The following is a 27,299-nucleotide window of genomic DNA, read 5'->3' as shown; positions in this document are numbered from 1 at the left end:
CTCTAAAGGTCAGATGGAAGGGACCGGGTTAGTATCAGTGCATCACAATAACTGATTTCTGAAATGAAGAGATTAGAAATTATTCTTCCAGAAGCATATATATTTTTAAATTTGCTTAGTCAGCCAGAGGTTCTTTCCTGAAAGGATTCAGAAATTTGAGGAGAGTGTCCGTGTATTTGAATTTCTTGTCACTATTTTAAAAGATAAAATATCAATATTCTTAAAGAGAAGAAAGCAAAAACTATTTTAATAGGTGATATAAAGAGTTGCCTTATCTATTTATGTTTTAGGGGAGATATTAAAAACTAAAGCACAAAAGTGATAATTTTAAAGGAATGTATTACACTACTGAAAGCTACATGGATATCCTTTAGCAAGGACGTGTATCTGTCTTGCTTATGCAGTACCTTGGCAACCTCAGTGTAAAATAATGTGTAACACTGGATGTTTTGAAATCAAACATTAGAAAAAAAATCAGAATCATTTTTAGTGTAATTATTTATGGGAAATATTTCTCTCTATCTTCCCACCTAAGTTAACATTTAGAAGATATTTTACTGAAGTTACAGTTATATGAGAACAAAAATACTTATTTATATTTAGTGCAATTTTCACTTGTAATTTTCGTAGTGTAGTACTTCTTAGGACACTGTGATCTTCGTGTGGATGGAATGCTTTTCCAGTGTTAATAAATAACTTTAAAACATCTTTAGTTTGGTTACAAATGTTAACAGCATTTTATAAAACCTGTATGCCTGGCACAGAGGTTACCCTTTTATGTAGATTACCTTCTGGCCAGCATTCAAGTACTGGAAACTGCTGACTGACTGAGAGCGGGACTTGCCAGTTGTGGGATCTGCGGGAGCTGGAATGGGTTTTCTCTACCTGAAAGTTTCTCTTGGCTTACTTTGCCAGCTTGTACAGCTGCACTTGAGAAACTTGGGTTATGTCTGCTCCTGCTATGCTGTGAACACATCCTGGTGCTTTCAGGTTCGTGTTAAATAAGGACTTTATCGCAGGCTTCTCAGCATCCTCTCAGCTGGATCTGCTCGAAATGCTGGTTTGCATTATAGTGGGAATGAGCCTGTTTGTCCTTTGAGCTCCGTGAAGGAGCAGTTCTAGCCTGTGGATGCTCTGGCTGAGGCACCAAAACTTGGCTCTTCTGACTTGGGTTTGTCCCGGCTGGATCTGTCGGATGACTTGCTTTGCGTATGACAGAAGTACTTTCATGATGGGATTTTCTAAAACTCGCACGGTGTTGGAGCAACACTCTGAAATGAAGTAGGCAGGACTTCTGGTGTTCTTGGAAGGCAGAGGAATGATGCATGCTGCCCCTTCGGAGGACGTAATTATAGTACAGTAAAATTGTACACAGTTGTGACAGGCAGCGGTGACTCAGGAACACAAATTTGTGTGGGAAGGCCCTGAGCACCTTGCACAGCTCTGTCCTTGGTGGGCATGAGGAAGACCACAGTGCTGGAGGAGCAGTGGGTTACGGTTGTCTTCTGGAACTCACTCCTTCAGATGGCTCTGGGGTGGTGAGCGATTGCTTTGGTATTGCTGGAGGTCCGTGAGTGGTAGGCATACGTGATGTGCCTTGGATGACTGGCTGTCAGAGTGGAATCCCAAAATTCAAACTGTCTTGGGACTACCAGGATCATGGAGAAAAGCAAGTGAATGCCAGCTGCCTACTCTTGATCAGCTCTGTGTGAGATATCTGGAAGAAGGTGCATGGAACCATAATGTAAAGATTAAATAGGAATTGAAATCCTTCCCAATGGTTATTGTTATCAACAGGACATTTACATCCCCTCTTGCTGTGGGAAGTCCTAGTTACTCTTCTACTATGACTATTGAAACAGCATCCTGTCTTCCAGGAGCCTGGAAAAAAAGAGCCTGGAAGGTCAGGGTGGTGATAAATGGACAAACTGTCAGGCTAAAGATAAGACAGTGCTGTTGTGTGGGATTGCCAGTGTCCCAGTTCAGCATGGCAACGCTGTACAGCAACCTAAAATGCAAGGACGCAGACATATAATTGTTCAGAGACATGATGCAGAGTTGTGTCTAAGCAATCTAGCTGCACCGGCAGATGCTGGGCTCAAAGCAGCATGGGCTGTTCTTAGGACTGTGTGTGCTCATCTGGTGCGATTTTTCTTTTTGGTGTAACTGTGCAGTAGGTTCACCCACTTTCCCTGGTGTAGAGAGTAGGTGGTTGCTGTTCAGAATTGCACTGGGGAGTTAGATGCTTCGGGTGTTCTGCAAGCTGTGATTTTTGGTCCACCCACACTGGTGGGTGGCCTGGTCTTCGTGTGCTCCTTGGGGTGGCTGGCAGCATCCTGGGTGAATGGGAATCATTCTGTACAGATAGCTGATGCCATCCCACTTGGGAACTGGTGCAGGCACAGGGGAAGAGTATGTGTGAATTGGGGGTAGCTGGGAGGAGCATGGAAAGCTGTGGACATACAGGTTCAGGGCGTTGTAGGAATTGCCTCTTGGTTCCTGTTGTGGTTTTTTTTTTTTTTATCTCTTTCCATATATTACATAAAGTAGTAAAAATATTTAGGTAACTATAAGTGATCTGAATTTGTTTCCTTTCCTGTTACTGATGAAGAAATTGCAATAAGACTCAGCTCTCCTTTTATTCCTTAAAGCAGAACATCAATGAACTTTTGTCTGTACTGTTGTGTTCACCTCTTTGTTTTCATGCGTTCTTTCTTTCCTCTTCTCTGAAAGCTTCGCGTTTTGTTAATCTGGTATTGACATCATTGCTAGGTTCTAATTTTTTGTTATAAAATAATCCTTGAGAGAAAGATAAAGATAAATACTTCATGTTTTAAGTTACATATAAAAGTGATATAATTTTTTTTTTAAAAAAGCAGCTTTATTGTACCAAATTGTGTACTATTTCATGTTACGAAATAAATTCTTAGGTCAGAATTGTTAGTAAATGATCCTTCTGGCTAGTCAACAGCATATTTTCAAAGGTGCATTTGAAATTCTTTATGAAATTCTTTTGCAGTTTCTGCGCTGTGTATCCAATCAAAATGTGAAGATAACTGGAAAACCTCCCTTTTACTACAAACACAAAGAAGTTGCTATTGAGTCAACCAGTGCAGCGGGTTGTACGTTTATAAGATTTGTTGGGTAAGCCTTGGTGGTTTGGATAGCATTATAGTGTGTTAGCAGTGTGACTTTGCTACTTTCTCGTATTTTAAATGCGCAATTGATTAATGAAGAAGTTTCAAAACAGGGTCTAGAAGCAGCTGTAGATGCTTAATTTTATTGATACAGCTGTGATGTCTTTCCCCTCCCCAGATGTAATCTATTGCTTTATGCTATTCCTCCTAAGCACAGTTGTGTAAAGTCACGGGAGAAAGAAGTATAGTTTTAAATTTTAGTCATGTGTCACTGTATATAATACTAAAAAAACTCAGACTCAAACAAAATAGAGTGTACCTTTGACTCTTCTGATAAGGGGCAGGTATAGCCATAATTGACTAAAAAAATCACCTGTCTTTGAATTTAGTATGATAACACAGTATTTGTTGTGGGACATATGAGGTTAGTCTGTTAATTGAAGAAAAATCACATTTGTTTTATGAACAGTATTGCTACATTTGATTTAGCAGCATGTAATAAGACATTGGTCACTTACGTCATTTTGCAAAGTATTCCGAATAATTCTGCTCTTCAGTGAGTTTGAAGAACAGTTCATGTACTGCATCTTTATGATGTCTAAGAAATATCCATCTTCAAATAAAAAAAAGCTGGAGATAGCCTTAACAACAACATAAAGAGATTTCTAGACAACAAAGAAGTTTTGATGTTAAAAGTGCAATTCAGGAAAACTTGTTGAATATTATCCACAGTGTACAAATCCTGTTCCTGTGGTGTTTTGGTTTTTTTTTTGAGATTTGCATAATCCTACTTGAAGAATGTAATTATGAGAGACAAAGACTGTTTTCACCATGGTATTTTACTGGTTAAGTGCTACATATATTTGGTTAGTTGTTATTTGCATCTCTTAAAAATGTGCTTAGTTCACAATATTACATTGCTCATTATTATGAGGACAATATGTATACAAATATATACATACAAGTATATTGCATGTTCTCTGCACAGCTGAGATACTTCTAATTAAAAGTTATTCTTTATGCAAAAATAAAATTAGATTTGGAGTATACTATATTCATCAGTCAGCATTGCAATGAGTACCAAAATATGAGCTTGATAGAAGGATGTTGATGAACATAAACTGATATCAAATAGCGTATGATGAATCTTTAATTGTTTTTAAAATACAAGTGTAATCCTTTCCTAATCTCCAATCAAAATATAATTAAAACAGTTTTTTAACAAGTGCAATTTCAATATGTGAAGTTGGCTTAAAAATTGTGTCTGTAGGCAAGCAAAATCTTCCAGTGTTCTTTGCCAGGTATGACAACTATTACCCTTATAACTTCCTATAACCATATTTGTTTCCCTTTGGATAATGCTACGAAATATGAATAGTCCTATTCTTAGTAAAACGAAGTTTAGTCCTTTTCATATTTTTGCTTTTTGGAATGAGAAGCGTTGGTAAATAGGAACTGTAATGACAAAATGAAGATATTCTTCAGTGAAAATCAGTTATTTCTGTGTTACATGCATTTCAAAATAACTTTGTAGATATTTTTGTGTAGTAGCCTCTTAATTAGACACAACTCTTCCTAGGTGGAAGTCAATGAAGCAATGCAGCTGTTACAGATCTTCTTTAGGAATTATATGCCAGAAGATTTTATTGCTTGCATAGGATGTTGGAAAAATGGTATCTGTGTTGTTGCAAGTATAACATGTACTTATGTAACTGAAGATTAAACAATTGATTTTTAGGCTGGAAAGGATCACTGTGACCGTCTGGACTGACTTCGACTGACATAAGACACTGAATTGCAGTCAGAGACTCTTGCACTTACCCCAGCAAGCTTGTCTTTCAGATCAATTTGTGGACTTAAAAATAAATAAATACCCTCTACTCTTCTCTTGTGAGACCCCACCTGGAGTACTCCATTCAGTTCTGGGGTCCCCCGTGCCAGAAAGACAGAGCGGGTCCAGAGGGGAGGGCCACAAAAATTATGAGAGGACTGCAACATCTCTCCGATGAAGAAAGGCTCTGAAAGTTGGGTTTGTTCAGCCTGGAGAAGAGAAGGCTCTGAGGAGAACTTATTGTGGAATTTCAACACTTTAGAGGGCTTGTAAAAAGTCTCTCTCCATTTTTCTTACCAGTGCATGTAGTGATGAGACAAGGGGCAATAGTTTTAAACTGAAAGAAGGTAGATGTAGGTTGGACAAAAGGAACAATGATGAGGGTAGTGAGACACTGGAACAGGTTGCCCAGAGAAGCTGTGGCTGCCCCCTCCTTGGAAGTGTTTAAGGCCAGGTTGGATGGGGCTTTGAGCAACCTGGTCTAGAGGAAAGATGTCCCTCCCCATGGCAGGGGGCTTGGAACTAGATGATCTTTAAGGTCCCTTCCAACCCAAACCATTCTATGAAAAAAAGTGTCAACTGTAATACATGCATGTATTACATACATGTAAGAAAGCAACATAAGAGTTTCTATTCCAGTATTACTTTTGGTGTTTTCTGCCTTATGAGGGCAGCTTGCATATCCACTTAATGTAACTATCTAAGTGGGATTTCCTAGAGGCTTTTTTGCAGTATTATTGTAGTTTACTTAGGACTAAATTGAAAAATAAAGCAAGATACTATTCATTTTCCAGGGCTTATAGCTCAGCTGGTTTCAAGTGGATTGGCAAGAGCAGCTTTAAGTTCTCTGATTTACAACTAAGGTTTAAAATATTGTCAGACTGTTTTGTCCAAGCTGCATAGAAGGCTAATGGAGTAGATCATGGTCTCTCAGATGTTTTACAGGGGACACCGTGCTCTTCTCCACAGACTTCAGTTCAGGTGTGCTCCCAAGTTGCACTGGGACCCTGAGACTTGTAGCACATTGTATGCAGCAAAGTCGCTGCCAGATTTTACCTTCAAATTAGCAATGAGTATGGAGATACCTTAGCTTCTGTACCCGTGCTCCTTAAAGCCTAATCCTGCAGTACTTAAAGAAAAATAAGTCAGGGTTTTAACGAAGAGGTCTTTACAAAATACTATTAGACTTGCACAGTAAATTAGTTGCCAAAAATCCTAATATCTACAGTGAAATTTAAATGACGCTTTGCCATAACACTTGGTCACCGCTTCCCACCAAGGGATGCTTAAATGCCTAATTTCAGCTTTTTACTTCCAGCCTTTTTGGCTGAAGGGTTTTGTTTGTTTTGCTTTCTAAAATAAAACCACATTTCTTCACTGTGCTGGGGAGAATGTATGGATGCTCCTATTTTGACTGAAACAGCAGAAGTTTGCTTTGCTTTGTGGTGGTTCTTTGGGGGTGCTTGTAGTTTTAAGGTTGTGATGGGAAATAACTCCGGATAATTAAAGCCCTAAGTATGCAAGGTTTTAGAAAGTTAATAAAGATTTAATAAAGATAAGAATGAAAATATAGCAGTCAATTTCCCTCATCTGCTTCTAGGCAAAAAGAGCTGTTTTCCTTTGCTTTTTCCAATCATAAAATCTGAGGTTTTTCCCTGCAAATTTGGAAGTTGTGGAGGAAAAGCTTTCAATGCTTACTGTGCTCTTCTTGAATACCGGTTTTGTATTACCATATTGTATTAAAAAGTGGTTCTGTTTTGTTCTCCCCTCTCCTGCTTTCTTCAAAACTTACCTTTAAAAAATGGGTATAGACACTATTTGTGTTTATTCAAAAACGACATAATTTGGGGTTTGCTGCCATTGAGGGTGCAGTTCAAATCATTACTCAGGTATGGGCAGAAATTAATGAATATGGTATCGGCTGGAATTCCTAGTTATACTGATATTTCTTCTACTGGACTGTAGATATTAAATAATTACTATTAGAATATATTAGAATCCTTATAACTAAAACAATTCCCTTAAAGAATTCAGGTCATCATAGTGTAAACTGGTGTGCAAGCACTGTCTTTACAGATATTGTGCCTTGTAACAATCTTTGCATAGGAACTGATTCATATGAAGCTTTTTGTAAATATCTTCTTGCTTACTGGCAGGGAAGCTTCCAGTTTTCTGCTTGGCTGCTTGCAGGGCTTTCCTTTGTGACTTTGCAGCCATTAATCTTAGATTTTTCCCTAAATCACTGCTTTTATTTCCACTTTGAATCATGGATCCTTCTTTTATGCTTTCTCTTTGGACTATTTTCCTTTAGTAGTTTTATTAAATAACACAAATCTTGGTTTTGCTTCAGCTTTATACAGTAGTTAATTTTAAAACCCCTTTGTTAGCAAGAAGTTTATGTTAGTTCTTAACTTTTATCTGTTTGTATGGAATAAAATGGAAAAGTCTCTTGTTTAAAGGAAACTGAAGAGATCTTTCTTGTCTTTGTGGTTACCCAATTGGGTTGTAAGTTGAGTCTGTTGGGAGACAGAACTTCAGTTGTTTGATATTTTTTTTATAGGGCAAAACCTCAGGCCACTAATCGAGCAGGGAAAAAGCTATATTATGGTGGGAAAAAATGCAAAACAGACAGTGGACTTTAAAAGAACTCTGATTATAGTTGTGTGCTGTACGTGGGATGATGTGCTGTTGCTTATGAGCCTTAGGTGAATCTTATGGCAGTTGTATTTAATCACTTGCACACTAACTAAAGCTTGTGCCCTAGTTTGCATAATGCAGAGCTGTATAAGAATAATTACCTATTTTCTACTATGTGCATAGTTTCACGTGTTTGCTTTATCCATAAACATTCATGGTTTTTTAAGTAACCGCATTTTAATATTTGCCTTGGTATGGATTGCAGAATTAAACATCAGGCTTCAAAAAAGGCTAAAATCGCCTTGTAAATCTTTTAGTCACTGGAGGATTAAGCTGGTGTCTGTGGTATGTATTCTCCATGTGTGAATAATGCATATTAGCTAGCAATTTGCAAATTGTCCTCTTTAATACTACTTGAGACGAATGCTGTTTGCAAATAAGAGGATAACAAGTAATTGGATATTTTTTGCAAATGTCTCTTTTTCAAATAGAAGAATGGAGGTGAAGGAGAGAAGGTATATGTCTTACTGAAGAGATGGCTCCTGTCTTTGCGTTACTATTCACATGAAAGTCCAAGTGGTGCTCCGGAGTCATATTTCGTCTTAGACTTCTGATTTCTCCCAGTACTACAAACTATAAGCAAGTCATGTGCTGTACATGACAAGTGCAAGTATTTATCAGATTTCATTTCTATTTATCGTTTACAAATCTGTTGATAATAAACAAGTAGGTGAACCCCTGGCCTGCAGAGGTGTAGCTTGTGTTGTCTGCAAAAATAATAGGCACAAGCCTTCTGCAAAGGAGTAGGATGCATAATACTGTAGTTAGTGCTATATATTGAGATGATTACTGCTGGCATTTTCTGCATCTTGGGATATCTGTAAACTGTGGGACAGTATTAAAAAATTTGAAGGAAGAAAAAGGAACAGTTCTGGGTCAACCTGTCCTTTGGGTAGAGGTGCGAGTGGTAGGATCTGAGACAGGCAGTGTGGGGCATTTTGCCCAGGGCAGAGCTACTTTAGCAGAGGAGACAAAAAGTCTGTGACCACAGGAGGTTTGAAGGGCTCTGCAGGTTTAGGAGGAATGCTGTCTTGGTAGACAATAGCTATATGGTGGAATGAGCCTGAAGATGCAAGACTGAAATCTAGATTAGGCACTTACTAGAGGTTGACAGTATTTTAGAATAAATAAGTAATAAACGTTAGTGTCAGCTCTTAACTTTTAAAATTTTTTTCCCTAAACTTTTCTTTCCTACTAATACAGGAAGCAGCACTGTCAGTTTGAGAAAACTCTAAAATCACTGATTACTGCTAGGCACGAAGTCGTGAACATGTTCAAAGTTGGAGGTATAGAAGGTACTTGAACTTCTTTGGTTGAGGGGAGGCTGAGAGCTGTACATCTGTTTTGAGATGAGTTAAAGGCATGAGGCCTAAAATTTGAGTTGTTATATTCTGAGACCAGAATAAGATATATTGAGCGTCTCGATAAAGACTCATCAGCATTAGACCAAATAGTTTAATGTATAAAAAGAAGGTGGCACCCAGAGAAATTACTTTGAGCTGTAATTGCTTGTATGCTTTTATGTTGAAATTTCAGTGACTGTAGTCATTTATTAGTCCTCTCAGTGCTCCTCCTGAGTCTTCACCCTCATTTCTTGAAAGAACTTCAGTGTGCAGGGAAAAATGGTGGTGAGAACAAAGCTCGATGCCTGTCCTTTGGTAAGTTTAGGAGAACTCTTGAGTTGGCAATGCTTGTTTGCTACTTGAGGACAGAAGGCCATTAACTGTTGGATGTCAGGTTTTGTGGTATATTGTCTGAGTTGGTCCTGTTACCTTTAAGGTGATACTCTTCTCCACAGTGGAGTTTTGACTTAGTGAGACAAAAGTCTTATGACATTGTAGATTTCAGTTGTTCAAAAATTTTAAGAGTTGTAAAGATGGCTAGTTCTTGAATGAATGTTTAGTTGTACTATGTTTACAAAGCAAAGCTGATTTTAAAGGGGATAGAATTTTAGCTTATTGCATTCATTTGAGTAAAAAATACTAAAAGTACATTAGAGAGGAATTTCGTAAATGATGTGCTTTAATAAATATGACCTAGTAACGCCTACAACATATTTTTAAAAATTCCTGGGATTTAGGCTTATATCTAAGTAACAGTGCACACTTTTAGTAGTTACAAGGTATGGAAAACTAAGGTCTGGCAGGCTAGTAGACAGCAATGAAATTTTTTTTAGGTTGCTGGTCGAAGTAAGTGCCTTATCAAGTATATGCCTGGTCAGGGAGTAGCTTAACGTATTGGTTTTTGTTGTAATATTCTTTATAGCAGGCTTCCAGGCTTCTCTGTTTCCTAAATGAAATAATAAGTGTTGAAAGAGATTTCAGGAGGTCATCTGTTCAGACCTCTTGCTCCAGGCAGGACAAACTTGAGTCAGGTTCCTCAGGGCCTTTTCCAGTCAAATTTTGAGTATCTCCAAGCCGTTGTGCCTTTAGCTATTGTGACATGGCACTCACTTGTTATTGCAAATCAGTTTTCTCATTTTATTTTGTATAACTTAACTTTGGGAAGAAAAACCTTTCTGGCTATGGATGACAGTGCTGAGGAAAACAAATTTGATAGGGAGGGTTGTGTTCTTTGCATGCTGCTTAATGTTAATATGTCATTCACCCCCTAATTGCAGCAGTCAGATTACCAATCTCCCATCTCATTTCTCCATGTTTCATCCATATCTCTCACATTCCAACATGGGTGATACTTGTCTTTGCAAGCATACATAAAACACATACCTAGGGTTTTAAAGACATACTGCTCAGTGGGAGGGAGAGGACCACCCTGCTTGTATAGTCAAAGGCTTTGCTCCAGAAATAGTATGTTATGTTCCTCCATTGGAGTTACTTCTTCCATTTGGATCTTACTGGGATTTAAATCTATGATTTTGTCCACTCTCTGGTTAATATATATCATCTTGCAGAATATTCTGTTATTGAAAGAGATGCTGTTTTTTATTGAACTATGAGACAGAAAGTGAAAGGCATCCAAATATTTGCGAAAAACTTTAAAACCTAGAAATTAAAAGGAAGATCAAACAGGTTAGACATTTAAGAAGGAGGAGGGGAAAAAAGCCTCTATACTTCAGGTACTTGAAAAGAATGTGCCCTTTGTGCTTCTGAATTTTGTAATATTCTCCAATTTTTGCAACTTTATGTGTTATCGATGCATTATCTATCACAGCTCCATGGCCAACACTCCTTGAGAATCAGAGAGTGGAGTGCTTAATGAAGTATGTTGTACTGTTATCTTACTGTCTTGTTTTTCTGTAGTGCTACCGTGGGGAATCCACTTAAGGAGATTGAGAAATCGTGGAGGAAAGTACTCAAAATGTCATTAAATCTCTTTAAACGCTTGAGATAAATTACTGTTCAATGAAACGTCATTTAGGTTATGCAGAAAACTGGAGAAAATACTGTATTTTAGCTCACTCTGTTTCTAGGCTGTCCACAAAAGAATTCTTGATGGCAGTAACCAATGGAGTCTCTTGAGGATTCTCGTATACTTAAATTAGATATTTGTGCTCTTGAGAAGTTCCTCTCTAGGAAGCAGAATGGAGAATGCTGCAGACTTGCAGACCTGTGATAGAATTCAAGCAGATTCCTAGTGGCTTCTTGCAAAACTGTCCACAGTGAAGAATGTCCAAGGATTTCTTTGTACATTACCATCTGTATGTTACTGACTTTAATGTCTGTTTTAGTAAGGAATGAGCACATCTGTCAGTGTGTAAAGATAGCACTTCTGTGTCGTGTACAGAGATTATTTCACAGGCAAGTTTGTACGTGGGAGAATCTGTATTTTTTCCTGCCAAGAAGATAAAGGAGAGGGATACTATTAGCTAGAAAGGACCATTTTTAGGTGAAAATCCCTACAATGTTAGTGTACCCCTCTTCATGATGGGGAGATAAAAATTTCACATCAAGTTTTTTTAGGGTAGACAGCCTACTCTGTCTGCCGTCGTATGAAGGCAACAAGAATGAGGTGAATGCCATTTAATGAGTGTAATTGCCAAGAGATGAAGGAATTTACTGTGAATTCTATTATTGCTTAAAAAACACTCAGTGCTGCTCAGTGTGTTCAATGGCCATTGCTAATTCCATCTTCCTAGGTAACGTAGGAAAATCTCCTTCAAACCGAACTCAGAAATTCTCTTGCTCCTCTCTACTAGCTCAGACTTCTTCCAGATAATCTACATGTAAGAAAAGGCAGTCCAGTTGTTGGAAATGGATCATCTACTGCAGTGTCTGATTCCACTCGCATTCATTAAATTGATCCAAACCATAGGCGGACCGCCTCACATCTTGTTGAAATATGAAAACACAGCTGCTCTTTACCTGAGACCTGAACTTAGCTGTGGAGTATATATGCATTAGCCTACAAATGATAACATCTGCTTTTCTTTATGGTTTTTTTTTTTAGTTGTTTGTTTTTGGGTTTTTTTTTTGCTAGATCAGTTTTCTTACTAGTTTGCCTTACTATGAAGGATAAATGAAAATACTCTGGGATGAAATGATAGTCATCCTTATCGTCCTGAGTTTATATGTTGCTGCTGTGTTCTTATCTTTGCCCTTGTCTGTGGGCACTCTCACACTCTCGTTTGTTCATCCTGATACTCATTTGGTCCTTTGGTGATCTAGTTTGGAAACTAGAGCAACAGAAAACTGTCCTTACAAGAAAGTAAATAGCTTTTGTTGCATTCTTGAAACAGGCTTACTCCAGGTTAGCACAAGATTCAGTGGTGGCATAAAGGGACAGGAGTTCTGTCTGGGAAGGAGTGGAGGAGAGGGCAGGATGAGGCATGGCAGTGCCAGCTTGGTTGATCTAAACACTTACAGACCTGTGTCCTAAATTAAGAAGACTTAACAGAGTTTTTGGAGGACCCCAGAAAGATTTTTGTCAGGCATTCAGTCTCATAGATGGAGCGTGCAAAGTATTTGGAAGGATGATCTATTCCAAAACACCAGTTTCTGAAAAGCCAGCGTCTCTGCCAGTTGACAATACTGTGCTTGTGTCTGTCTCTTCAGTATCATATATGCTGCCCTTCTGTATTTACATTATGTGTATTTCTTAAGTCCCTGTAGGTGTTCCCCCTTGATAATGTTACTCTTACTTGGGAAAGATGTTTTTGTCTGTAGCACTCAACTGCTCCATCTGAGAGACTGAACGTCCACTGGAAATCCTCTGTTGTGAGTGTTTCTGCTGTCACTTTCTGAATGATTGTTTTCATTGGCATCATCTTCCTCAGACAAATCAGGTTAGGTCAGGAGTGAAGGATGGAGAAACAGGGTGATGCTGCTTCGGGAAGTAGGGAATTGAACAATGAACTCAATGGATAAAGTAGTTGACCGGGAGTTTTTTTGTATTTGACTGCTGTAACTTGGTGTTGAGTGGCAAGGTATAACTAAGGTGAGATGTATCATCTTTGAAAACAATGTTTATGAGCATACAGGATGATGGAAAAGTTTTTGTTACTTTATAGGGGCAAGCAGTTGAATTCCAAGGCAATCAGGTGATTCTGCAAGCTCTAGTGAGTTTGTAGTGAGAAACTCAGTGGAAGACCACTGAATTTTGCACTTTGTACCTCAGTTTCCCTTAAAACAGGTTTTGACATTTCAATATGAGGATGGATTTATAATCTCCTGCCCAGACAGAGTAATTTTGAGGGGATGTTAATTTTGAAATGTTTACTTTTATCTTACGGCTTCTACACTGATTTAAAGTTGCATCTAGATTGCTGCTGCCCCCTCAATTCATATGATAAACCTCATATAAATACTTCCTCTTAATGCTTCCACTATTTTGCATTTATTCTTGGAGCACTTACAAATGCATCCTGTACAATTAATTTTCATGTATTTGAATTTAGACTGCATTGTGAAATTCAAACAATCCTATGTTTGGCACCTTATCTGATATTAGCTTTCCTGTATAAAATCTTACTGCTGTTTGTGGTTTACCATCACCAGCTGCTTTCTTTTTGTGGTGTGTGTGCGTGCACGTGTGTTGCCCTTTGTTCAGCCCTTGTCCTTGGGATGCTCCTGTTTCTGAAGCCGCACATTTACCAGGTGTCAGGTCTCTAGCTTAAAATTCCCGAGGCTATGTCACGTCAGAATGACCTGCACTGTTTGTGCTTTCCAGCAGAGCTGGAATTCAAAACTGCCTCTTGTTTTGACTTCCTCAAGAATAAAAGTTTCCAAATGTACAAGTGGAAAATGATGGCATTATTCTCTGTTCATATAAAATATAGATGGATTTTCAGCATCCACTTGAAGTAGTCAATGGGAAAGTGTGTCGTTGAAGCCAACAGATCTTTAAACCTTTTATTGCTTGATTATTTTGTTCTGTTCAGTTCTACTGCTGGCTTGAAAATAGTCTGAAATCTTGCATGAAGTAGTTATTGTATCAGTTAATTACCACTAAATACGGGGGAAAATTAATAGGGTCTATTTCTTTGAATCTGTTTAACCATCTATAAAATGATTTCCTTAGATTCACTTTCAGATTTCAGGTACATATTGCTTCCAAAATGCATTTCCCCTTTCATTCGTAACTGGCAAGAAGGCTTTTCTTACTAATTGTATTTCAAAGGCGAAAATCTTAAAAAGTGGTCAAATTTAGTATATCAGAGAAAGCATATGTGAGAACGAGTCTCACTTTGATATAGCTGGGTATTTTCCCCTAGCATATGATGGGAAGCCTGGGATAGTCATCTTTCTTAGATCGCAGAACAGAGACGTATCCATGAAGAAGAGCAGGAGGATTTATGTTTTCCCATTTTCCCAAAGCTCTGTGAGAAGAAACTGGCATTTTTTTTATTTAGTTACTGAATTAAAATAGTTACTTTGATATTGTAGAGTGAAAAATGAGAGAAGTGATGGTTCAAATTTTTTTAATGTGTAAGATCAGCCCTGTGCATGCTTACTACTTTTGCTGCTTTAGCAAAATGGTTTTGTTCTTTAAAATAAAGATTTAAGTATTATTCATTATTGAAGAGTTGCATTAATAGCTGCAAGGTACTAATTCTGTTTTGTTTTCACTGAGGAGATAACAAAGAGATGAGAGATACTCTTTTCAGAAGTATCTCCTCATATTGGGAATACATTTTTAAATCAACTTACCTAACCAATAGTAGAACTGGCAGATGTTTTCAGGAGATGCAAAATGTTATGTTTTTGTGTGACTGAATTAATTAAAACTTCATCTCTAACATGCAAAACGTTTGGGTTTGGAGAAATGTACCAGATGCCTCCTTAGAAGTCTTACTGAAAATGCCCTGGACACATGAAATCTTTACTTGTAATTTAGTGAATAAAGCCTTTTGTATGTTGCAAGTTTAATTCCTCCTTCAGATAGTATGTTTTGAGAAATGGTATTTTTTTTTTATTTATCTATAGGTACCTTCAAAGAAATCTGAATCCTTTGCATCCATGTTGAGACGCTCTCCTTTAATTCAGATGGGACCTGCCAAAGATAAAATTGCCATTGGTCGAATATTCCATGTTGTAGAAGATGATCTTTATATAGATTTTGGTGGCAAGTTTCACTGTGTGTGCAAAAGACCAGAAGTAGATGGAAAGTAAGTAATAAACTTACGGTAAGCGATTAACATGTGTGAATGACATACCGAAATGCTTAGCTAATGGGACTTGACCATCTTCTGGACTGAGCTTGGATAGTTCGTATGAGTTTTGTGGTTTAAACTGTAGAAGCTGACATTGTGCAGAATGAAAGTATGATCACAAACAGATCTGCGTAGCTCAGACATCATTGTCTTGAGTGCAGATTCCTTTGTATGTTTGCATTATTGCTATCTACATTAGGATGATGACCAAAGGAAGTTACTGAGTGTTTTGTCACTGAGGAAAGGGGAAATCGTTATCCTCCGAGCTGTTAAAACAAGCACTGTTTATTGAAATACTTGGGAGTTTTGTGAGTGTGGAACTTTAATTCCATGTAAATTGTAAGCCTCCTTAGGCAGCAACTGTCTATGCTAAATCTATGTACATGAGGAGATGTACTGGGGAGTTTACATGTTATTTGTGATAGTACTGTTCGTAATAGATGATCAGTGCTAATGTGGCTAAATATTCCATATTGTAGAAGAAGATTTTATATAGATTTTGGTGGCAAGTTTCACTGTGTGTCCTGAACTTGAACAAGTGTGGTGGAACTAGAACAGTTGTGCTGGGGAATGCAGTAGTTAGAGCTAAAAGATAAGAAAGCAATGAATTCTAGTGGAAACAGCATCTACAAGCTTTCTCAGATGTCTTTAGCACCTTATGATTATGTATTATTCAAAGATATCTTGTCTATTTAATTTATCTCCAGGCTGCTTTAACACTTAGTTTTTAATATGTAGGCAAAGTACCATGTTTTCAAATTCATAACATCAGAATATTTTAGTCCATCTCTTTTCCCTCTTTTTACCTTGAGAGAGGAGGAGCATCTTTGTTAATCTGCAAGATCACTGTGTCTAAAACATTAAATATGATCCCTGTGATAAACAGTTCTGAAATAGTTGTTTTTTAAAAAAAAAAGATTTAACAAATAATCACACGTTTGTGTGCAAGTTTGTGATAGTATTTTATTAGAGAATTTGTATACTCAACTTGGGTTTTTTGACAGGTCTCAGACTTTCAAAGCAAATGTGATTGATGGCCCAGGATGAACCCAGTCCTTTGTGCCCATCACATTTGGCAGCAGGCGAAGATTTTCTTAGTTGTTTGCTGCTGCTGTAGTGGTAAAGCACTTGTTGCTCTTTCCATCTTGTGCTAATTCTAAATCGAGTTGAGCTTTGCCTTTCCCAGTCCCATCCTTGCATGCCTGAGGAGTGTTTCTATATTCATCTCAATCTATGACCATTCATTTTATTTTTGTGTTAGACTTCAGACCAAAGTTCCCTGTTCAGCTGAGCTACCCTTCTGCCAGGCCTGCTCAGCTCCTGCACATTGGGGAAGACCCTTCTAGAGCATTGAGGAGTTTGTCCTTATAGATCAACGGTCTCTGCTGGGCACCCTTTCACGTCAGGACAGCTTCTTGTCTACCCTGAATAAACCAAAGTCTTTTATCCTGAAGCCCAAATCTCTCTTCTGCCATTTGCCTTTCTCACTTTCCTTCAGCGTTTAAGTTCTGTCATTGGTGGTCACTGCAGCCGAGGCTGCCATCAGCTACCACGTTCCCAAACATTTCTTTCCTGCCCGGGAGTAACACGTCCAGCAGAAGACCTGCACTAGTTAGGATGTCTCACACCTCTGGCAAAAAAAGTATCATCGGCGCCCTCACTCTAGATTGCTTGCTCCCCTCCGTGTTTGTTTCTGCTTGAGCAGACATCAGGACATTTGAAGTCCCCCGTGGGAATCAAGGCTTGCAGTCATGAGGTGGCTTCTGGTTGTTAGAATGAGGCTTCATCCACTCCCTCTTCCTGATCAGACAGCCCATAGCAGACATCCTCTGTGGCACTGTCTTTCTTTGTCTCCTCTCTGATCCTGACCCATAGCTCTCAACTGTCCTTGCATGGTTCATAGCAAAGCTCCATGCACTCCTGCACCTTCCTTGCTTCCAGTGCAGCCCCCTTTACCTCGTCCCATGTTCGCTTGCATGCTTCTTCGCAGGTTTGGGGAGCAGGCAACTCTGTGTGTTGTCTTCAAATCCCTAACTATGATTCATTCACCTTGTGAATGCTGAGCCCACTGCTTGCTGTTTCCTTGTGTGGTGTTAATATCTGATTTTGTCATGGTGCTCTGGAATACTTGAGTGGCAAGACAAATTGGGGGAAAGTAATGAATTAGGTCTTCCTAAAAATGCTCACAGGCAGGTAAGTGTCCGTCCACTCCTTCCCTGCTCTCAACTTTCTCCTAATGCTGTATGTCTTTTCTTCTGGTGCACGTTACAGTGGTGCAGGGGGAAATGAGGCCCAAGGAAACTATTGTTGGAGCAGATGCTTCAGAATCAGTTGTCCATTGAACACTGGGAGCATAAGCCTGGGGCTGAGAGGATCTAGGCCAGTTATATTTTTGGCTGCTTGTTGTAGTGATAAAAACAAGCAGATCCGCATAAGGCCTGTTTGTACTTCCCTCTCACTGCTTTTGAGTGGGAGTGGAGAGATGGGAATTAACAGCCTAGGCATTTTTAATGAAATAAAATTTGGAACTAAAGGTGGTAGTTCACAAAATGATACAGACAACATTTACAACTCTGAGGGTGTAGTGGCAGTGGAAGCAGTAGTGTTGATACTCTATCTTATGGACTTAGAGCATTCATTTGAGATGTAGGTGACTTGAATCAAGTCCCCTTTCTCTTCATTGAGTTCAGGAACCTGAATTTGTCTCTGACTTATGAAGTGTTTAAATGCTATATGGATCTAATCCTCTAAATATAAATATTTGTATAAGAAAATAAATAATTTAAATAAATCTTGCCACCTTTTTCCAATTCATTGTATTTCTGGAATTGGAATTTCTAAAATTTACCCGGATTTACAAAAAAATTGCAGTCACAGGCAATCTTTTGTTCTGTTGTTTAGCTTGTAGCTTGTCATAAGGTGCTGTGTCATATAACATAGTTGTACCAGTTCATTTCTAATTGGGATTTGTAACACAAAATTTGCAAAGTACTCAAAATAAACAGGGAAAACTGCTCTCTTAGCTAGCTGTGTATATGATCAATAGCTTTCAGGTGCTGCTGAGTTTGGTTCTCCCTGCTTATTAAAAAGTAGTGGGAAGACATGCCTTTGCTTGTACAGTTGCTTTGATCTGCTTACACAGTAAAGACAGCAGCTCATTCATTTACAGAGTAAAGTTTGCCTTATCAAAACAAATATAATCTTTTCATACGCTGACCTCTTAGGACATGTGAAGGCTTAGAGTCTTTTGATGGACTCTGACTTCTCTTTGGAAGGCAATAACTGCTTTTGATCACCAGACTAAAGGTCAGACTAGTGCTAGAGTATCTTCTACTGAAGCTTGAAAGTAAGTGGGTAGAATTTGCAGTGTGTATTTAGATCTGTACCAGCTTACATTGGTGATTGTGGTGAGACTTTGTTACTGTTATTTCTGTTAATTCACTTGCTGACAAAAGTGACTTTAGCACCATATTGTACATCCACATAATCAGTAGAACTGTTTACTGTTTTGTTTGCAAATTTGTTTGCAAAATGTTTGTTTGTGCCAAGGAGAAGAAGAGACATTTTAATTTACAGATAACAGATGATTTCTTGAAGGCCATCAGTTCAGGACAGAAGAATCAGCAAGTTCGCTGATGGCACAAAACTGGGAGGAGTGGCTGACACACCGGAAGGCTGCGCAGCCATTCAGAAGGACCTAGACAGGCTGGAGAGTTGGGCGGGGAGAAATTTAATGAGATATAACAAGGGCAAGTGTAGAGTCCTGCATCTGGGCAAGAACAACCCCATGTACCAGTACAAGTTGGGGACAGACCTGTTGGAGAGCAGCGTAGGGGAAAGGGACCTGGGGGTCCTAGTGGACAGCAGGATGACCATGAGCCAGCAATGTGCCCTTGTGGCCAGGAAGGCCAATGGCATCCTGGGGTGTATTAGAAGGGGTGTGGTTAGCAGGTCGAGAGAGGTTCTCCTCCCCCTCTACTCTGCCCTGGTGAGGCCGCATCTGGAATATTGTGTCCAGTTCTGGGCCTCCTCAGTTCAAGAAGGACAGGGAACTGCTAGAGAGAGTCCAACGCAGAGCCACGAAGATGATTAAGGGAGTGGAACTTCTCCCTTATGAGGAGAGGCTGAGGGAGCTGGGTCTCTTTAGCTTAGAGAAGAGGAGACTGAGGGGTGACCTCATTAATGTTTCTAAATATGGAAAGGGCAAGTGTCATGAGGATGGAGCCAGGCTCTTCTCAGTGACATCCCTTGACAGGACAAGGGGCAATGGTGTGCAAGCTGGAACACAGGAGGTTCCACATAAATATGAGGAAAAACTTCTTTACGGTGAGGGTGACCGAACACTGGAACAGGCTGCCCAGAGAGGTTGTGGAGTCTCCTTCTCTGGAGACATTCAAAACCCGCCTGGACGCGTTCCTGTGTGATATGGTCTAGGTAATACTGCTCCGGCAGGGGGATTGGACTAGATGATCTTTCAAGGTCCCTTCCAATCCCTAACATTCTGTGATTCTGTGGATTCTGTTTGAATGAGATTTAATCTTCAACACAGAAAATCATGATACCATTTTTATGAAGTTAGTCTCTTGAGAGCATGGTCTCGTCGAGTACTTGTATTCTGATGCTGATCTTTGGTTTTACTGTATTGTCTCTTCAGGTATTTGGCAACTCCTCCAAAATACTACTTTAGCATCTTCAAGGAAAAAAACACCTCTCTCTTGCCATTTAGGTAAGGATATATCGCCATGAGGGACAGGTGCTTTCGATATTTCCTTGGTCATTTGGCTTTTTTTCTCACCAGAACTGAACTATTTTCATGATACTATAATACAATTTTTTTTTTTCTTATTATAATGTCCTTTGGTCTTTGAAAATGCTGGAAGTTACCTGAACATAAACAAACATCCTATAAGAGGTTCTTGTCTGTAAAGCTTGTTCTCCTTAAACTGCTCAGCTCCTGATCCCTAACAGTTGTGATTTCTTGATGTCCAAATGAACAGACCCCTGCAGTGCTACCACCATGTGGCCATAAGAAAGGGATTCCACCCTCAAGACTGTCTTGGGTAAAAGAGCAACTACAAAAAAAAGTGTCTCTCACTTGGAAAATTTGAAGTAGCTACATAAATAGCATTTTTTCCATCAGTTCTTCTAAAGTAAACTTCAGTCTTTTTAAAAATTAAAAAAAAAGCCAACAAAACACCACAAACTATTAAGAAAAAGAAGCCTATAGAACAGTAAATGATACAAAATTTAAATTGAATAAACCTTTGAAGAACCTGCTAGCTATTTTCTTTTGGTTTTTGCTGATTGTTTTCCTTCTTCCTATCCTCTTTGGAAAAGCTTTTTCATAGGGATTGCAGAAAAATATATTCATTATCAGCATTGATGGTATTGGGATTGGAAGTATGCATCAGTTTAGAGACCAAGATACTGTTGGTAAAATCTCACTGGGTCAGGGCAGGATGTATTTGGTTGTAAATGTCAACATCATTTTTTTATTAGGGAATTTATTTAATGTGACAGGAAGTATTTATTACCCTTATGATTTCAAGGGTGTTATTTAACATGTGTTGTACTTATTTAATATAGACTGTATTAGTAAAAAACATGTTTCTTGATACGCTTTGACTTAAATTCTGTATTAAATTTGTGTTTAATCCCAACAACGTATAGCAATTCTGTAAAGCATCCAGAGTTTATACAAATGAGAAAGGGTCTGTGAGAAAGTAAGGGTAAAGTAAATTTTCAGCTATAGGAAGAAAGTGGTGTATTTTTTTTCTTTCTTGTAACTTGCAGAGGAAGTGAAGTCCTAAGAGAGGCAAGTGTCTGTCTTAGATCTCCAAATGAGCAACAACTTAATCCGTGACAAAAAGGTGCTGTTACAACTTGCTTCTGCCATTATCAGATGGAATTCTGAAGAACCAGAAAATGTGGGAAGGGGTTGTGCTGACACTGCCTGTTGCATGGTCTGCACCTGTACTGTTAATGACCAATTCCCATCAAAAGCACAATGGCTTTCAGCAATTTTCTAAAATGTAGAATTGCAGGACCAGCTTCAAAGAGGATTAAACTGCACCTCTCCATGCCATGTAATGAAGCTTACTTTCAAAGACTGCTGTAACCCTCCAGCAACTCCAGTATTATCAGGCTGTAGGATCAGAAAGACAATTCCTTTATGTTTGAGTATGGCAGCTGGTGCAGGGATTTCAAGTATATCCTGTGGGCGATTTACTTGACGACCATTTTATACAGTGCGTATTTGCTAGACTTAAATAGTAGATGGAGGGAAGAAATCATTTGATGCTGGTGATTTAGAACGCGACTGCTTAATGAGCATCATAAAAACATTACCTAATGCTGTTTCTGTAAATTGTATCAAAATATTGATGCTGTTTGAATGGTTTGCCAGGGTGGATTTTATTTGGGAAACATTTTAAATTCTTCTTTTTATTCTATTTTTAAAATATTTTATAGATAGGGCAGAATGGAATCCAATTAAAATAATGTATCTTTTTAGACTAGGAAAATGTAAATAAGCGCTGGCTGTTTTCTAGCACATACATTTTATTAAGACGGTCTTAAATTTAAGTTAATAGTGATAGATGAAACTATTTGAAAGGTTGCGTAAGATTAAAAATATCGATTTCTGAAAAAAAACAGGTGCATGGAGAGAGATGCACTGCAGGGGGGGAGGATTTCGATAAGACACCATTTGGTTTAGTTCCAGTTTGTGTATTAAACAAAGTCACTTGCGCGTTAAGCTGGAGGGTGAGTTTGGGGTTTAACTACTCCATTTTGATGCCGTATGAATATGCTCTTGAACAATTAGTGCATCTTTCAACCAGAATGAGTCTACCTCACACAAAGCACCGAGTAAGCTACCTGGATCTCTGGTGTGCGGCAAAGATGCTTGCACAGGGGAAGATGTCAGTGTGTGGTAAATTCACCCTTTGCTGGCCGAACCCTGTTGTCCCTGGCTGTTGTGTATATAGTGGTGCAAGATTACTCTGGAAAGGTTTAGAGAGATGATGTTAAAGACATAAGCTTTTTAACTTAAAGGAGAGTTCAGTAACGGCCAGATAACAGGCAGGCAGCTGGCCCGATAGAGAGACCCAGCACCTCGCTCCTTTCCATGGGGGCCTTCGCTCTTTCATTGCCAAAGGAATCACAGGGCATCAATTCACGCTTAACCTGGTGGTCTGTGACTAACTGGGAGCAAAGTCTCTGAGTAGCAGTGTGGGCCACCTGTAGGATACAGATCTGTGTGACAGTGGAGAAACGTAATGATGTTTTCCTTAGAGTATGTATTTCTTCCCCCATCCTGTACTGCTGCTAGACTGGAAGCGGTGCTGTTCTGGCAGCCTGACACATCCTACAGCTTATTGTGTCAAACTTTGAATGTTGATGGAACTATTACTGCAAAAAAAAAAACCAAAAAAACCAAAAAAAAAAACCGGGGGGCAATTAATGTGATATATAAAGGAAGCATTTCTTGCTGCAGGTAGTGCTGATTTTAGTTTTACATGTTTGTTTTTACACCGATCTACTTCCTTTTTACTGTCTGTTGCCAGCTGAACTAGTATCTATCTGTAACGTGTAATTCTTGAGGGGAAAGAAGGAAACTGCTAACCAGCAGTACAAGTGATACAATAACTGATGCTTTTGCAAGTACAAGTTTCAAACTCATGCAGATGCAGAAAAAAACAGGTCGTATGAAAGAGACTGAAAAACCTATAGAAACTTAGTAATTTTTTTTCAATTATTAATGCATGTTGAAGGTACTGATAAAATGCAATTTTACACACCGACCTAGCATGGTGTGGTTTTGATTTCTGTGGTGTAGTTCTTGCTTAGAAAAGGGCTCAAGGTCTGCTGAGGAAAAATTTTTTTGACTCCCACTTTTGGTAAGTGGGAGAATGAACACAGTAGCTCATTCTAAAAGCACCATTTTCTCATTCTATTTATTTGTTCAAGTTACTGCTGATAGCTCATTGGCATTAAATCAGTGGTTTCCTTCTTCACTGCTTCCCGTCTTCTGTTTGTAGTTTTCATTCCCAACAGATCAGTCTTTTTCTCACAAGTCTTTCTAGTATTAACCCAGCACTGTAGAAAAACTTTAGCAAGAAGATGGGGAAAAGTGTGTAACCAGTCTCTTGACAGGGAGATACATTATCTTTCCTTCCATCATCTCTTGCTCGCCGTTGCCTTGTTTATGTGCTCTGATTTGTTAACTATTTGCGCCCCTTCCAGGCTTGTTCCTCCTGTTCTTTTTCCCAACATTGATTGCCTAATATATATTTCCAATAGAAAATATAATGTAGTTATATTCTATAATTAATTACAGGTTTATATGTATTATATCTATTCAGTATTGTATGTTAGCCTTTTTAGCTTACATATCGTTGCTCCCCTTTTTACCATGTTTTTGCACTGAACCATTAGAATTTATAGTTTTGTGTGGTTTTAAGCATCACCATGTTTTTAGAGGTGGCCGTATTTCAGCAGTATATGATATGGTTTTTGTTCCCATTCTAATAATGACTTTTGGAAAGTTTTATAAATAATTTTTGCTCATCTATACGTAATTAAAGCAGAAAATTACATAGCTTACTAAAATTACCTATTAATGTCATCTTATTTAGTCAAGATGAACACGTACCTGGCCTTTCAGACAAAATTTGCTCTATTCTTTTGTCATCAAGTCTGATTTTTTTGTTGTTGTTGTTTGGAAAGTATTTCTTGTGCTATCAAAAAAAAGAAAAAAGTAGTGGCATAAGGTAAGGAACCTGGGAGAATTTGTAAGTTTATATGATGAAGATTTACTTTGTGCCTGTAGACTTCAAATGGTTTACGTCCATCAGTGCCACGTTGCTGACTAACATGTTTGCTAATACTAAATAGGCTGTGTGAAATCAAGCAATCTTCGTACTTCCCTGCTCCTTCCTCACCCTCCTTAGCTTCCAAGTTGTCCTTCCTATCAGGTAAGCACCTACTTATTGGAAGGCAAAGTTCCTCTGCATTTTGAAAGATCAACTTAGACCATATTATTTTTGAGTTGTTGAATAATTATGACCTGGTCAAATTTGCTGAAGTATAAAACAAAGTGTGCACACGCACTTCCCTGAATCTCTTCCAGTTTGTATCTCTTATGGAAATATACCCAGACAGCCAGTCTCCACACTGTGAAAACCAGTCTCTTTCTGTGATTAAAATTACCAGAACGTCATGTTGAAATTCTCTGAGGACCAAGGTGGTTTGCACTAGTCATCAGCAAACTTGAGTTCTGGCACTCTGGTCAGCCTTTGGTCTCAAACTTTGCCCAAATTCCAGGGAGAAATGGTAAGCAGGACTGATCTTATTGTCCTGTTCCCACATACCAACATTGCAACTTACAAAGGGAGCCTTATTGTTTACATTGAAGAGGACTAAATTCAAGGAGGTGGCATGAACTCCCTTTTCTACAAAGCTTCCATGTAGCGCAATTCGCCATTGCGCCGAGCCCAAACAATGCACGCGGTGCCACTCTGTCTGCTGTCGAACAATTTCAGCTCTCTTTTTTTTAAAACAGGCACGCAGAATAGCTGTGTGATTGCAAACTTAATCTGTGTACTTCAGCAAATAACCTCTAACTTATTTATAAGCAGTGTCCCGTTTTTGGAAATTATAGCATTTTTATCCCCCTATGGACATAGCTTATTATTTGCTTGGTTACTTTACAATTTGTGACTGTTTTGCCACCCCTGTATATCGTTCTTCAGTGGTTATTTTCAACCAACAAATGGAGACGTTGGCTTTGTGTGGTTCTATAATACACCAAGACTCTGCTTCCAGAGTTCTGGAGCCCAAATGCTGTAAACACTTTTTTGGGACTATACTGTAAATTTTTCATCACAGATAGATACTTAGAGTTTAGTGAATGTAATAGTACCATGGGACAGGTGTTGGTTATCAAAAGTACAATTAATCCATATTAATGAGGCACCCTACGCAGCATTCGGTACGGAGTATACAGCATAGGCCTAGGATTACGCACAGCAGCGCATGCAAACCTGCAAATCACTTTTTCATCTCTGTTTTCACTTCTGTCATTAAAGTAGCAGAGAGTTATGAAATTTGATGGCCTTTGGAGGAGAAAAACCCCACAAAACTGGTTGCATTTACTGTTGAAAATTTTGTGCCAGCTCTGTCTTCCCAGGGCATCATGATGAATGGAAGACGGAATATGCTGTATAAAATGTCTTGGGAGAACAAAGCAGTCCATAGGTGGCCTGGAGCTTTTTTGGCAGTGTCAAAGTCTGTAAATACTCGTTAGCCACACTTTCTCATATGTGGACGTGCACACATACACGATAGAAAAAAAGGCTTGAGAAACTTATTACTGCATTGGAAGGCTTGAGTGGTGTCTGTAGAAGATGAGGTAGGTTAGCTCTCTTTCCCCCTAATTCAGGTATTGGATGTCAAGACCTGTAGAAACTAGAATTATAAACTCATGACTTGGCAGAGGAATTAAACTTGTTTCTAGTATTTTTTTTTTAAATTGATGAGAATAAATTACTTGAATCTCTGTACGCAGCATATTTGGAAATTATCTCCACACACAAACCCCCCCACCCCGCCCCGGCTTTGGAGAAAGCCTCATGGTTTGCATGCGGGGAGGAGCTCTCTCAAATATTTCTAGTAAAGTATAATGAATTACCTCAATAGCTAGAAAAAGCTGTAGGAATCTCAGCCATTCCAGATGCAGAAGATTATGATTTTTAGTGAAAACCCTAATGCTCCCCAACATGTTTCACTAACTCTGGCTGACAGCAGATGAGGTAGGGACATCTCAGTCAGGGACATACCAGTTCTATAGGCATCTGGTACTGTTCGGGTGTATGGGGAACTGTACTAAGCCGCACAGTAGAGCAAGGTGCAGATGTTTCTGGCTTAAAATCTGGTCAGTTTGACCTGTTTCTGTAACAGAGGTAAGGGCTAGGTGAAAAAACAGTCCAGGTTACCTGCTTTATTAGGTTGGGTGTAACTATGCTAAACCCTCTTCTTAGCATAATGAGTTGAGCTGCAGTGCTGTGTTGGTGTGGCCTCTGATTTCAGTTTGGGAGCCAGCTTGGTCTAAACTAGCTCATGGGCTCTGCATGGCAATCCACTGAGAGGTGTAGACTTGCCCAAAACCAGAAGCTGTTTAGTTTCTAGGTTGAGAAACTGAATTAATGATGGTTTGGACCAAATGTGAATTATAAGTCTTCATATAACATAGCATTAATTCTCCTGAGTAAGATCTATCATATAACCATGGAGTGGTAATTATTCATCCCTCTGGAATAGTTTCAGTAAACGAGTCTGAGAAGGGAATTAACACAGTGAGGGAAACACTCTGCAGGTAATATATCAACCTCGAGCTCTGCAGAAGGCATGAATCAAGCCTCCCACAAATCATGATATTAAAGTTGTTTTGATTTTTTTGTTTTATTTCTTTCTGGATTCTTCAGTATTTGGGTTTACATCACTGTTTTTTTAACTGGGCAGAATAGGAATTTTTAATTAAACCAACTTCTTTTAAAAGGCAATTGAGCTTCTTGTGTAACAGTATAACTGCAAGAACCAAGACTTTAAGACACTAAATATCAGAAAGATATGATAAAGTTGTTAACATTAGCAAAGCTAGAGATGTTGTACAGAATTATTTCACTGATAATTCTTCTTAGTCTGCTATATAATATTAGGATTACTCAAACTGGAGGCCAGTAACTACCAGTGTGCCCCAGGAGTCAATACTGGGTCCAGTCCTGTTTAACGTCTTTGTTAATGACCTCAGTGATGGGATGGAGGGTACCCATAGCAAGTTTGCGTAAAGTACAAAGCTCAGAGGAGTTGTTGTCACAGAGGGTGGTTGTGCTGCCATCCAGAGGGACCTCAACAGGCTGGAGAAATGGGCTGACAGGAACCTCATGAAGTTCAACAAAGAGAAGTGCAAAGTCCTTCCCCTGGGGAGGTACAGCCCCACGCACCAGTACATACTGGGGCCACC

General features: G+C 38.9%; 1 protein-coding gene across 1 annotated transcript in view; it reads left to right on the top strand.

The window, feature by feature from the left end:
* The window catches only part of TPD52 (tumor protein D52), a 138,171-nt gene that overhangs the window by 51,139 nt on the left and 59,733 nt on the right, over nt 1-27,299 (top strand). Inside the window, 1 exon segment of the mRNA XM_068396339.1 lies at nt 15,048-15,229. Within this exon segment, the coding sequence (XP_068252440.1) occupies nt 15,048-15,229 (182 nt within the window).

This window comes from Nyctibius grandis, chromosome 3, assembly GCF_013368605.1.
Source record: "Nyctibius grandis isolate bNycGra1 chromosome 3, bNycGra1.pri, whole genome shotgun sequence".
NCBI classification, from domain to species: domain Eukaryota; kingdom Metazoa; phylum Chordata; class Aves; order Nyctibiiformes; family Nyctibiidae; genus Nyctibius; species Nyctibius grandis.
The sequence above is the reverse complement of the archived record's forward strand: the minus strand, read 5'-3'. Positions and strand labels throughout refer to the sequence as shown.